General features: G+C 43.5%; 1 protein-coding gene across 1 annotated transcript in view; it reads left to right on the top strand.

The window, feature by feature from the left end:
• TXLNB (taxilin beta) overlaps window positions 1-9,774 on the top strand; it is a 66,011-nt gene extending 56,237 nt beyond the window's left edge. The window contains exons 8-10 of the mRNA XM_038394350.2: window positions 177-269; window positions 7,820-7,915; window positions 9,101-9,774. Coding sequence (XP_038250278.1) covers window positions 177-269; window positions 7,820-7,915; window positions 9,101-9,646 — 735 coding nt within the window. The 3' untranslated portion in view covers window positions 9,647-9,774. The remainder of the gene's footprint in view (window positions 1-176; window positions 270-7,819; window positions 7,916-9,100) is intronic.
• Window positions 9,775-14,874: the final 5,100 nt, after the last annotated feature.

Genomic DNA, 14,874 nt, shown 5'->3' with positions numbered 1-14,874 from the left:
GTGAGGCTAAGTTCACTAATGTGATGCTTTGAAAGCTGCTCTGCACGCACAAAAGGATTATTATTGAATCATATTTATTCCCTTTTCATTTAATTAACATTAAAACATGGTGTAGGTTCATTCAATTTGCACGCATTGAGCTTCTGAAACTGATCTGTTTGTTCCTGTGTACGTAGCTCACCCTCTATTCTGAAAGGTTTGAAGAATTTCAGAAAACACTGACAAAAAGCAATGAGGTGTTTGCCAGTTTCAAACAGGAGATGGAAAAAGTGAGTAGCGTGTATCATTTCTAAAATCTGACACTTTCCATTTCGATACACATGATTCTTCTTTGTGATCATTTATCTTTGGATTGGGACATTTCTGTACACTTGGGTGAAACAAACTAGTTCAAGTTTGAGTGGGATGTGAGATAGGGCTCAGGAAGACCGAACATATTGCAATATTGCTTTGATACTTTGTGTACGTTTCTGATTTCTGTCAACTGATATAACGTCTAATAGAAAAAGAGACCCACAATCTCCTCTTCACAGAAACTTATGGGACCAGCTCTTCAGCTGATGTAATAGACCTACACTAGTTTATACCAGTTTGGAATCTGGCCCCTTGTGTCTTGGCACTGGAAGTTAAAGCTTCCACTCTCTTCTCCAGCAAAGAAATAACAAGTATGTGAAAGAATAAAGAAGTATAATCAATGAACTGCTTACAATCTAACCTGATGGCTCATATGATGGCCATTCAATACCATCTATGAATTGGCATAAAATGTTTAGTGTTGGCATAAATATTTAAGGCACAATTCACTATTGCCCTGCACTTCATGCAGCCATTTACCCACTGCCAAGGGAGTTTAAAATGCAACTAGTCAGAGTTGTCCCCCAACTTTGCACTGATGGTTTAAATGACTGCACAAAGTGCAACACAAGAGAGAATCTAGCCCATAATTTTCATGTTCCAGGGGCTCAAAATTCTGAGGTCCTGATTGAAAAGAGCTTTAATTGTCTTCAGTGGGAGTGAGGTCTGAGTAAAGACTGAAGGGAAGATTGTGGTATTTAGCTATTGGCTTGTACTGAGGACACTGCAGAGGTGATCATCCCAGAAGGTGTTCCACTAGGAGTTGTGCCTCAGGAGACACATACTGCACCTGCTCCCCTTAGCATAGCCAGCCAACTCTGCAGTCTGGGCAAAGGGCAAGGGCATGGCCCTACCTCTTCCCTGTGCCCCTTTTGTGATGGTTTGCACTCCAGGGGGAGGCAGGAGCGTGCTCAGGAGTTTGTGTCTGGACCCATTGCAGGAGTGCACAAAGGGAAAGAATCCCCATTCCTTCTCCTCTCCTGTTCAGGGGGAGGCACAGTCTAGTCCTGAGCAGGAGCTGAAGTGGGGAAATCTTAGGCCTGGTCTACAGTACACGGTTATTTCAGAATTAGCCGAGTTAATTAGAAATAAAACTGATTCCGTCCACACGACCAAACCGTTTTTTTTCGATTTAAAGGACTCTTTAATCTGATTTCTGTACTTCACCTCGGCAAGTGGAGTAGCGCTAAAATTGAGATCACAGTTCCGGGTTACAGGTACTGTGGATGCAATTTGATGTTATTGGCCTCCAGGAGCTATCCCAGAATGCTGCCTTGTGACCGCTCTGGACAACACTCTCACCTCCGATGCACTAGCCAGGTAGGCAGTAAAAGCACCGGGAACTTCTGAATTTCATTTCCTGAACAGGTCACCATCAGCACAGTCCACCATCACAGGTAACCATGCAGAGTCCCCCATCACAAGAGACACAATCCGCAGTCCCGTATTCACAGACGAGCTCCAGCATGGTCCGAACAGGAGGTACTGGATCTCATTGCATGTTGGGGAGACAAATGTGTTACGGCAGAACTAGGTTCCAAAAAAAGAAATGCAAATTCGCATGCTAAAGTCTCCAGGGCCATGACAGAAAGAGGCTACTCCAGGGACACAGAGCAGTGTTGTACAAAAATCAAGAAGCTCAGGCAAACGTACCAAAAAGCCAGGGAGGCGAACGGACGCTCTGAGTCACAGCCCCATACATGCCGCTTCTACCATGAACTGTATGCAATTATGTGGGGTGATGCCACCACTACCCCACCATGTCCATGGATACCTGCAAGGAAGGGGGGAGTTGCACGGAGCGAGGAGGAGGAGTTATTGGAGGACAAAGAGGAGGAGGATGACAGTGCACAGGTGGCAAGTGGGGAATCCATTTTTCCCCCTAGCCAGGAACTATTCTTAACCCTGGACTCAATAGCCTCCCCCCACTCCCAATGTGGGCTCCCGGACCATGACGCTGGAGAAGGCACTTCTGGTGAGTGAGAGCCTGATCGGAGCCATGCGGTGGGGGGTGGCGGGAAACCCAGCCGCGCTGGGCTGTTCGCGTTTAGTTTAAAGGGCTCATCCCTGCTCAGAGCCTCATCGGAGACACACAGTGGGGGTGGAGGTTGGGGGGGGGTTGTGTGAAGCGATTATCCCAGAGAGTCCGCAGGCCCTCCTTTTCTATGGCAAACCCACCAGGCATTGCTTGCTATGGGAAAGGGTGCCTGGCAGTATGAAAGCATTGAAATGAATGCGGAAGAAGCAGAACCCTGCATGCCCCTAGGGCTTACCATGGCTGCCGGCAAGCTGAATTCTGTTGCCCGGCCGCATGTGATGGCTTACTCACACCAAAGTGGCAGGCACTTCAGTAGAAGAGGCACAATGTGACCTTGTATAGAAAGAACATGTGCTGTGTACTATGAATTGCCTGTTTCACTGAGAAAGTGTCCCCTTTGTTCTCTAAAATGTATCTTTTAAAATACTACCCTCCCTTTTTCTCCTCCCGCAGGTGCAAATGTTTCAACCCCTATCTACTCCGTCCCAGAGGCTGGTCCAGATTAGAAGGCGGAAAAAACAAACTCAGGATGACGTGTTCGCCGAGCTCATGCAGTCCTCCAGCAATGATAGGGTCTAGCTGAATGTGTGGAGGCAAACAACTGCGGAGTGCCATAAAGCATTAAATGAACACGAAGAGAGGAGGGATGCACGTGATGAGAGCAGGCAGGATGCTATGGTCAAGCTCATGGGGGAGCAAACTGACATGCTCTGCTGTATGGTGGATCTAATGCGGGAAATGCAGCAAGACCACAGACTGCCACTGCAGCACCTGTATAACCGCCCTCCGTCCTCCCCAAGTTCAACCCCAGAGGATTGCACAAGCAGCAGAAAGCTGGTATATCTGAAATTTTGATTTGGTTTCTGGACGTGTCCTTCCCTCCTCTTCCACCCCCTCCCCCAGTCGTCTGCCCCACCACCCCGCCCGGGTCTACCTTCTGATTTCTCTCAATGTGTTGTGCAACAAATAATAAAGAACGGTTTTTAAACAATTGTGACTTTATTTCCTTTCATATATATAGGGGGTGGGTAACTTCAAGATAAACAAACACAACTGTCACACCGTACCCTGGCCAGTCATGAAACTGGCTTTCAAAACTTCTCTGATGTGCAGCGCACCCTGCTGCACTTTTCTAATAGCCCTGTTGTCTGGCTGTGCGAAATTGGCCACGAGGTGAGTTGCCTCAACCTCCCACCCCGTCTCCCCCTTACTCTCACAGATATTATGGAGCACACAAGAAGCAGCAATTACAATTGGAATATTGGTTGTGCTGAGATCTAACTGAGTCACTAAAATGTGCCAGCACGCTTTCAAACATCCAAAAGCACATTTTACCACCATTCTGCACTTGCTCAGCCTATAGTTGGACTGCTCCTTACTACTGTCCAGGGTGCCTGTGTATGGCTTCATGAGCCATGGCATTAAGCGGTAGGCTGGGTCCCCGAGGAAAACTATAGGCATTTCAACATCCCCAACAGTAATTTTCTGGTCTGGGAAGTGAGTCCCTTCCTGCAGCTGTTCAAACAGACCAGAGTTCCTGAAGATGCGAGCATCATGCACCTTTCCCGGCCATCCCATGTTGATGTCGGTGAAACGTCCCTTGTGATCCACCAGTACTCACAGCACCATGGAAAAGTACCCCTTGCAGTTTACGTACTGGCCGCCTCGGTGTTCCAGGGCCAAGATAGGGATATGCATTCCGTCTATCGCCCCGCCGCAGCTAGGGAAGCCCAGTGCATTAAAGCCATTCACGATGGTCTGCACATTTCCCAAAGTCACTACCCTTGATAGCAGCTGGTCAATGATTGCGCTGGCTACTTGCAGTACAGCAGCCCCCACAGTAGATTTGCCCACTCCAAACTGATTCCCGACTGACCGGTAGCTGTCGGGCTTTGCAAGCTTCCTCATGGCTATTGCCACTCGCTTCTCAACTCTGAGGGCTGCTCTCATTTTGGTGTCTTTGTGCTTCAGGGCAGGGGACAGCAAGTCACAAAGTTCCCTGAAAGTGGCCCTATGCATATGAAAGTTTCGCAGCCACTGAGAATCATCCCAGACCTACAACACTATGCGGTCCCACCAGTCTGTGCTTGTTTCCAGGGCCCAGTATTGGCGTTCCACCGCATGAACCTGGCCCAACGCCAGCATGATCTCCCAATCGCCACATGCCATGCTTCTAGGAACATCTGTGTCCATGTCCTCATCACTATCGTAATCGCGCTGTCGTCGCTTCCTTGCCCAGTTTTGCAGGTACTACACATACTGCTGGATAATGCGCGAGGTATTTACAATGGTCAAAACTACAGCGGAGATCTAAGTGGGCTCCATGCTTGCTGCACTATGGCGCCTACACGGGTTATCCTGGAAAAAGGGCACGAAATGTAGGAGAGCAGAGTGGCAGCAGAAGAGGTGCTGTTCGGTTCATGATAGCCGAAAAAAGGTGGGAAATGGTTGTCTTCTATAGTTTTCATGGAGGCGTGAGCCCAGGACAGACAACATGGAGAAGCTCGGTAGCACGATAAGAGCAGGAGAGCAGAGTTGGCAGCGGAAGCTGTGCTGCTCAGTTCATGATGGCCAAGCAGAGTTGGCCGTGGAAGCAGTCGATGAGGAAGAGGAAGAGTAGATACTTATAGAGATTACACAGAAAGATGAGAGGAAATGCGAGGTGGATTCATACTACCAGGAAAGAAGCAGTGCACCATACTGCACCGTCTGCTGAAAGCAGTATGGCGTCTGCACACCAAAAAGGCGAGAAAATTTCATCTGCCGTAGCTTTCATGGCAGGAGAAGCGACTGACGACACACATACAAAAACACTTGTGAGAATGCTTTTGCCCCATCATGCACTGGGAGCTTAACCCAGAATTCCAATGGGTGGCAGGGACTGCAGGAACTGTGGGATAGCTACCCACAGTGTACCACTCCGACATTCGATGCTAGCCTCGGTACTGTGGACGCACTCCGCCGAATTCACGCGCTATAGTGGGGACACACAAGACCGAATGTATAAAATCGCTTCTGAAAATTCGAATAGAATAATTTCGAAATAATTTCGTACTGTAGACCTACCCTTAGACTGATAAGGAGGGAGAAAGAATCCCTGCCAAACGCCAGAAAATTCACTCTGAATTTAGTAATGCAACCAAGAGGGGCTTTGCTACTGTAAATCAGTCATCCCAAGAGGTGACAAGTAACTTCAGGGAGAGCTAACAGCACTCAATACTTCATAGGATTGGAAGGGACCTCGAGAGGTCATCTAGTCCAGTCCCATGCACTCAAGGCAGGACTAGGTATTATCTAGACCATCCCTGACAGGTGATGCTCTTAAACCTGCTCTTAAAAATCCCCATGGAGGATGGAGATTCAACAACCTCCCTAGGCAATTTATTCCAGTGCTTAATCACCCTGACAGTTAGGAAGTTTTTCCTAATGTCCAACCTAAACCTCCCTTGCTGCAATTTAAGCCCATTGCTTCTTGTCCTATCCTCAGAGGCTAAGAACAATTTTTCTCCCTCCTCCTTGTAACAACCTTTTATGTACTGGGAAATGGTTATCATGTCCCCTCTCAGTCTTCTCTTCTCCAGACTAAACAAATCTAATTTTTTCAATCTTCCCTCATAGGTCATGTTTTGTAGACCTTTAATCATTTTTTGTTGCTCTTCTCTGGACTTTCTCCAATGTGTCCACATCTTTTCTGCAATCTGCCATTTCTCCCCTATCCACAAGGCTTGTTACCCTGTCAAAGAAAGCTATCAGGTTGGTTTGACATGATTTGTTCTTGACAAATCCATGCTGACTGTTATTCATCACCTTATTATCTTCTAGGTGTTTGCAAATTGATTGCTTAATTATTTGCACCATTATCTTTCTGGGTACAGAAGTTAAGATGATTGTCTGTAATTCCCCAGGTTGTCCTTATTTCCCCTTCTATAGATGGGCAATATATTTGCCCTTTTCCATTTTTTTGGAAAGTCTCCCATCTTCCATAACTTTTCAAAGATCATTCCTAATGGCTCAGATATCTCCTCAGTCAGCTCCTTGAGTATTCTAGGATGCATTTCATCAGGCCCTGGGGATTTGAAGACATCTAATTTGTCTGAGTAATTTTTGCCTTGTTCTTTCCCTATTTTAGACTCTGATCCTACCTCATTTTCACTGGCATTCACTATGTTAGACATCCAATTGCCACCAACCTTCTTGGTGAAAACAGAAACAAAGAAGTCATTAAGCACCTCTGCCATTTCCCCATTTTCTGTTATTGTCTTTCCCCCCTCATTGAGTAACGGGCCTACTCTGTCCTTCGTCTTCCTCTTGCTTCTAATGTATTTGTAGAATGTTTTCTTGTTTCCTTTTATGTCCCTAGCTAGTTTGCTCTCATTTTGTGCCTTGGCTTTTCTAATTTTGTCCCTACATACTTGTGTTATTTGTTTATATTCATCTTTTGTAATTTGACTAAGTTTCCACTTTTTGTAGGACTCTTTTTTGAGTTTTAGATCATTGAAACCCTCTTGGTTAAGCCAGGGTGGTCTCTTGCCATACTTCCTATCTTTCCTAAGCAGTAGGATAGTTTGCTCTTGTGCCCTTAATAACATCTCTTTGAAAAACTGCCAACTGTCTTCAATTGTTTTTCCCCTTAGACTTGCTTCCCATGGGATTTTACCTACCAACTTCTTGAGTTTGCTAAAGTCTGACTTCTTGAAATCCATTGTCTTTATTGTGCTCTTCTCCCTCCTACCTTTCTCCCTCCTACCATACTCCACCATTACATGATCACTTTCACCCAAGTTGCCTTCCACTTTCAAATTCTCAACCAGTTCCTCCCTATTTGTCAGAATCAAATCCAGAACAGCCTCCCCCCACTCCCTGCTTTCTCAGAGGATTGGGCCCTAAGGAAATCAGAAGTCTCCCTATCAAGTGTTTGTATTTGTTCACTTTAAAACACTAGTAAGACTGTAATCTTTGCAGCAGAAAGTGAGAGAGAATTGAATGATCAGTTTAGAAATTGGCCATTACTATTGAAGTAACCATTTTGTGTAGTCTGTGGCACCAGGATATCTCTTTTCTTCATGTAGATTTCCTTTGGGAAATATTAACTTTCCTTCATCACAGCCTTAACTATTTTTAACATGTATAATCATTTTTAATTATGTAATACATTTTTCCTATTTTGAAGCACGTGGGTGTGAATGGCAGAGGGTATTCACTTGTGTCAAAGTTTAACGCTTGGGGAGTTGAAATTAAACCTTGCTATATGTCTCTTGCTATATGTTAGTCCTCAGCCATCATTCTTTGACAATGCTGTATTAATTTTTATTGTAGTTACTGGTAACAGAGCTATAAGTAGAGGTTTAAGAAAAGATAACTAAAATGTTGTTCTAACTTCAAATAACATTTGGGATTCCTGCTGTGATTCTCTTCCTGCTTCTGTAGATGACAAAGAAGATGAAGAAGCTGGAAAAGGATACAGCTACATGGAAAGCCAGGTTTGAGAACTGTAATAAAGCTCTATTGGACATGATTGAAGAGGTGAGAAACCTACTTCACAATTTTTTTCATATTTTCAAGTTAATTAGGGGCTGATCCAAAGCCCACTAAAATCAATGGGAAAACTCCCATTGATATTGATGGTCTCTGGATCAGGGCCCTTTTTCTTAGTATATGTTGATAAGGTCAGATCTTGGAAAAAACATCGTATCTGTGGAGGCCAAGATATTACTGGGCCAGGCTCTGTGCATACACTAACAGCTTGTCCACACGGGAAGTTAAGCCAAATTGACTAAAAGGGTGAATTTAAAGTGCATTAAACCACCATATGGATGTTCTCATTCAGAAGTGAAGTTGCTTTAGTTCACTTTAGATTAAGGCCACTTGACTTCTGAAAGAAAGTGTCCACACAGGGGTTTAATGTGCTTTAAATAATGCACTTTAAAGTCAGACCTTTGGTTAATTCAGCTTATTTTCCAGTATAGAAGTCACTGGGGACCACAATAGATTTAAATATTCCCCATATAGAGAAATTGCATAGAAAATTAGTAGGGATGTGGAAACTGATTCAGATAAAATAAGAAGTTACCTAAAGTTTCATCCCAAACTTAATTGTAACCTGGACTAAGTTTCTGAGGTTTGAAAAAAGAATGAATAACGTCCCTGCTGCAACCTCCAGCATTGTCATTTTTGTGGACTTCTGCATCCAGCTAGAATCAGAAAATGTAGATGTCCACAAAGTGCTGCAAGAAAGGCTGTTCTCCCAGAATTTCCAGCCAATCAAAAACAAGACGGATTGAAAATATGAGGCAGCCTGTTCTCAGGAAAATTCCAACACGGTGTTCCAGGAAGTCCAGATAAGCAATACAGGTTTTGGGTGCTTATCTGTACTGACATTCTGAATGTTTTATGGTCCTTCTATCACTAGAGATTATTCATGGCTATGCCTATGCCTCATATCTCTCGGTGAAATTCAGCCAAGTGCAGAAGACCTGCAAAATGCCTTATTTACCATTTAAGTGGCACACTTCATTTAACTAGGATGAATTAGTACTTAATTAGGAAGATTGTAATAGCATCTGATTACTTTGGGGACCCCAGCTACCTTGCAGTGAAGAAAGGTTGCATGTAACAAATTATATCTTTATAACTGAAACATACGGTGTGAATCTCATGAATATGAACTCCATTTTTCTACACCTTTGCCTGATTTTGATTCGATCACAGAAAGCAATGAGGGCTAAGGAGTACGAGTGCTTCGTGCTGAAAATCCAGAGGCTAGAGAACCTTTGCAGAGCACTGCAGGAAGAGAGGAATGAACTGTACAAAAAAATAAAAGAAGCAAAATTCACTAACGAGGAAGAGGAGGATGAGGAGGATAGAAATGATGACATCTTGGGAAAAGAGGCTGATGCAAGTCCTTCCGTTACTGAACAGGATAGTGCAGAGCTGTCCATGATTGATGAGAACATCCTGAAGAATCTAGCTGCAGCATTTATGGTGACCCATCACGTGCAGGATCCCCTCACAGTCTCCAGTGAGAACAGTAATCCAGAGCCGGCTGACCCTCAAGCATGCAGTCCTCTTTGTCTCACAGAGCCAGAGCCTCCTTCCCATCCCACCCCTCAGCCAGAGGCAGGGAATCCCTCTGGGCATCTGAGTCTTGCTCTGAAGTCCACTGAATGTGTGCTAAAGGCTGAAAAATGTGAAGGCACCCCAGCAGAGCAGCCCACGCAGCAAACAGGAGATGCTGACATGGAAGGAGTAGATTAAACATAATGCTGTTTTCTGGCTTGTCTTTCTGTCAGTCACAGCTCCATATTCCCCCAAAACTGATTTTCTGAAACAAAAAAAAAAATGGGGCTTGAAAACATGCTCAAATGTGTTTTATAAGGGTGTATAATACACTAATAATAGTGTATAAGGGTGTAATCTTACCTCTTAGCAACCACCACACACTAATAATAATTTTGGCTGTCCCTGACATACGCAAAGCATAATATTTTCTTAATGTCAGCAAAATATAACAAAATTACAAGATCTTCTTTCCAAGCATAATGAGTCATCTCACTCGACAAAATCTAGGCAAAGTGTTGAGGTTTCATGTTTTAAGAATTGTTGCAATACGGATATACATTTTGAAAAGCTATATAATTAAACATATCAATTTGGCTTGATGGTGCACAAAACATGCCCTGTTTAGAAGCCAGGTGAGCTTAATAAATGAGGTGATGAGGATTGGTGATCACAGCAGAAGCACTGATAGGGTAAACTGAAGCCATTAAGAAGTACAATAATGGCACATTTTTGCAAAAGTTACTTGCACAAATCACTAACTTGTTATTGGAAATTTTGTATCTAAACACTCACACACAACTCCAAACATCTACCCCTAACGGCCATCTCTGTTCAGTGCTGTGATTGTGTCATTGCTTTCAACAGAACCATCGTGAAAGGGGAAATTTTTTTGCAAGATGCCTCCTAATATTGCTGTTTTAATCTTTAGGGGCAGATCCTGGCTTTTAAGCAACAGCTCTGCCTCAGCAGGAGCACCAGAGATTATGTCTCAGGCAGGTATACTCTCTTCCCGTATTTCTCTTTGTGCACAGGTGGTGTACAGTCTGCTCTGTCCACAGATTGCTCCCAGAAGCATAAACCCGGGTGTTTAAGTTGGTGCAGTCAGGAATGGGAGCTAAGCTATGCTGCTTCCTCTTCACTCCCTTTTTGGTATCCTGCTCCTCAGCGTGGAACAAAAGCAAACAATCCCTGTGCTCCCCCGAGTGCCAGGAATGTAGAACATAGGAGAGGAAGGATTGCTTTTGCTCCCTTACCCATCTGCAAGCCCACCCAAGGGCCCCTCACACTCTGGTCCTTACTACTTTAGCCCGCTTCATCAACTTGTTTTTAGAGTCATGAGCAAAAGGGGGAGCTTGTAGGGCATTCAGCAGGGAATGTCAGGAGTTTTGTTTGGCGGAGAGTCCTAATCTGCCCTGTCTGCCCATTGCTAGAATCCCTCTCTCATCCCCAGTATGCATCCTCTGCACTTAATCCCATGGGCAGGAAGCCCCAGTCGGCAAGTCTGTATTCTGCTATGGTTTCATGACTCTCTGGGGATATTAGTTGGCAGTTCCTCCATGGAGCAATGAGCACAGGCATGTATTTGGCACAGTTCATGGAATCCCATGACACCTGACCTATCTGTGACAAGAAGGAGACCTTGGGTCACATCTATGTAGAGTGTTTCAGGCTGCAGCCATTCTTCCGGTTCCTTCAAAATCTTTTACTGAGGTTCTGGCTGCACTTTTCCCCTCACCTATTTATCTTTGCACACCTTATCCATGGTCCCAGGATGTCGCGAGATCTCCCCATCAACCTGCTCCTGGCACTGGCCAAAATGGCCATCACCAAACCAGGAGGAGAAAGCTTGGTGGGGCAGAAGCACTTGACAACTTTGGGGCCTATTTTTGGTCCCTTAACAAATCATACCACTGGTATGATTCCTGTGGGTGGTATCCACTGACTCCTTAGACATCTTTAAGGAGTGGTGGACACTGTCGGGGTTCTCTGCATTGTGTCCCCTTCTGGATCCCTAATTTTTAACCTTTGACCTTCACTCCCATTGCTGTTTTCTAATTCGTTTTCCCACATAATCATTTGTGGCCTGGGCTTAGTGGTTCCTCCCCCACCAGGGGGCAGGCCTTTAACTATGGTTGGGACTAGGCCTGCCGTTTTTAAGAACATAAAAACGGCCCTATGGGTCAGACCAAATGTCCATCTAGCCCAGTATCCTATCTTCAGACAGTGGCCTATGCTAGGTGCCACACAGGGAATGAACAGAACAGGTCATCATCAAGTGATCTATCCCCTGTAGCCCATTCCCAGCTTCTGGCTACCACAATAGGTCCACTTAATCCAGAGCCCACCAATCCCAGTACCCACAATAGGTATACTTAGTCCAGGCCTTCATGCTACCAGTTCCTGGTCTGACTATCTCAACACTGTGAAAAGAAAAGGAGTACTTGTGGCACCTTAGAGACTAACAAATTTATTAGAGCATAAGCTTTCGTGAGCTACAGCTCACTTCATCGGATGCATTTTGCATCCGATGAAGTGAGCTGTAGCTCACGAAAGCTTATGCTCTAATAAATTTGTTAGTCTCTAAGGTGCCACAAGTACTCCTTTTCTTTTTGCGAATACAGACTAACACGGCTGCTACTCTGAAACACTGTGAAAAAGCCACTAATATGAGAACAGAAGTCCAGAAGTTAGAAAGAGAAATGTTACACACAAACAACCCAGCCATACATACCAACACTGAGAAACCTTCAAATGCTCTAGAAAATCATACATGCAGATTTAAATTGAAATGTTGGTGACCTAGACGGAAAGATGTCATTTGTCGGATACTGTGATCACAAAATTCTTGTTCCATTTCACCCAAAAATGAGTCTCCATTTTTAATCCTCGTTCATGCCCAAAGAGATAATTCAGCCCGGTTAACACAATATAATTTTTTTCATTATTTTCACTGTTTGGTACAATCTTTTGGAAAGTTATCTGTTGCAGTATTCACAGTATGATTTGTGACAGTTGTTTGTTTTGGGGTTGGCCTTATCCATTATGGCTAAAATTTTTAAAATTTAGATGCCTAAAGTTAGGCACTTCCTTTTATATTTAAGTACCTAAATTTTGGTAATCTCCTCTGAAAATCAGGCCACTTAGGTGCCTAGCATTGAAACTTTTAGCCTATACATTAATTGTTTCAATTGTTGAAAATCTATAATCATGTGGTTTACTTTCTTTAGGTTCCATGATTTTGTGTCTATAGAAGCTGAGTATAAATTTGAAGCATATAGTTTTGCTTGTTGTTAGGGTGTTTTTAAATTAAATTAGCATGATTCATATATACATTAAATCTCTTTCTGCTCTGGTGATTTGTGAATTTTTCGATTTGGTTTGTTTGAGGTTTTGTTTTGTTTTGGGGTTTGTGGCTTTGATTTGGTTTGGTTTGGGGTTTTTCTGTTTGTTCATTTGTTTTTGTTTTTTGTCATTGTAATACCTGTCTTTGTTTTATAATTTCTTCACCACCATTGTATCTAAGTTCCTTACAAACTTAAATATTCAATTACATCCCCCAAAACTACGTTAAAAGAACATTCAGTTTACAAAGTCATGCACTCTGAAGGAAGGAAATGCCAGAAATAACATTGCTCATGTAACCAAGAGACAACAGCCTCAACCCCCTACACCACAATGATTCATTCTCAGCACACCACCCATCCTGTGAACTGAATGAGGTAGAGGTCCTGTGGAAAATTAGCATGTCATCATGCCACTTTTGCTCATGCCTCTCTTCCCATCCCAGCTCTTGCTCCTAACTCCCTTCCCCTTCCCCAAGTCTCCCAATTCCCTCCTCTCCCTCAAACTCCTGCACCTGTCTTCCAATCCTGCATCTCTTCACCTACCACCTCACAGCACATAGGCCAGACAGTGAGGCCCATTATTGTGCTTAGAAAATGAGTATCATTCCGGCACTAGGGGCACCACTTACTCTCTGCAGGTTTATACAGCCAATAACCTGAGAGGCCTTGTATTAAAAGTTCTCTGCAAGAAACCCTACATTTTTTGTCATGGCACAAAGTTAGCAATTTTGATACCATACTGAAAATAGTTCTTGTCCATAATTTCATTAATATTTGCCCTGTAAAGGCCCAAATTGACTGCAAATGATTGAAATGTATATGGAAGTATATTACAGGAAAGGCAGAATGGACTGAGGAACTTAGAAGTCATACACAAGAAAAAATATTGCAAATAGCCAATTTGGGTGAAAAATCTTTTATTTTTAGTAGTTATGGATAATAAAATGTGCTAAAGAATTACAAATTCTTGCCCTACTGGGGTGTTTATGCATTAATATTTTCTACCATCAGTCTAACAGATACTGTGCAATAAATTACCATGACTAGCTTTTCGTAGTAAGTATAAGTCAAAGTATTACCCCATCCCTATCATTTGTTTTTCTTGGCAATACTCACCTTTCACTGTAGGCTGAATTATGTTATCATTTACCCTCAAGAGAAGTGTTTGTGCAGCAGCCTAACTATGTGAAATGATAGAAAAATGCATCAAATATATTAAATTTATGAAAATGCCTAAAATGTTATTTTCCTTGGCAATGAGCACGTTTCTTCAGCCACAGCACTGAACTAAGTAAAATACAAAACTTTTGACTGGACTCCCCTTTATTTCTTACTCAAATATTTATAAGTGGCAGTTCATCTGAATTGGTATGAACTGACATAATTGTTGATATAAGTCAAAATTGTATTTTCTATTTCAAGTCCAGTGTTCATTGTGAATTATATATATTGCTATTGGCCCTGTATTGCTTATTCCCTGAGTAAAGTACATTTTTATTTCCCAGTCTGGCATCCTACAATTACCACAATCACTCTTGCCGGACACGTCATCATTGTGAATAACAGGTTCAGCAGCCTTTTGGTCAATGTTCTCACACTTCTGACACAAGCCTGGGCAGGAAAGCCCAGCAGCAAGTCAGGAACAATGGAACATCACCATGTTTGACATTTTACATGCTTGCAGGCATGAATCACTGCAACATACAATCTGGAGCTGGATTTCTTGCCATCCAGGTGATGACAAGCTCCTTGTTTTCTAAATGCTATCCAGGGCCAACAGGAGAATGAGCATTCATCCTGTCAACAAGAGAGTACCTCATTATAGCAGCCTGGTCATTTGCCGGCTTGCTGTGTTGGTGTAGAGCATTACATGTTGGTGGCACGCTCAGTTCAGGCAGTGAAAATGAAGCTAGGGAGAACACCTTGCATCGGGCATCACTGACATCCTATGGTGAAGCTTGGCCATATGGATGGCACACACATTTCTCAAGCACAAGGAAAGTTGAGTCTTGAAGTGTAAAGTCTTTCCCAAGGTCTGTGAAAGCATCCAGGAAGCATCATCACTTGCCCCATAACCTC

The sequence above is a fragment of the Dermochelys coriacea genome, chromosome 3, assembly GCF_009764565.3.
Source record: "Dermochelys coriacea isolate rDerCor1 chromosome 3, rDerCor1.pri.v4, whole genome shotgun sequence".
Lineage (NCBI taxonomy): Eukaryota > Metazoa > Chordata > Testudines > Dermochelyidae > Dermochelys > Dermochelys coriacea.
Note: the sequence above shows the minus strand (reverse complement) of the source record. Positions and strands in the feature narration are given on the sequence as shown.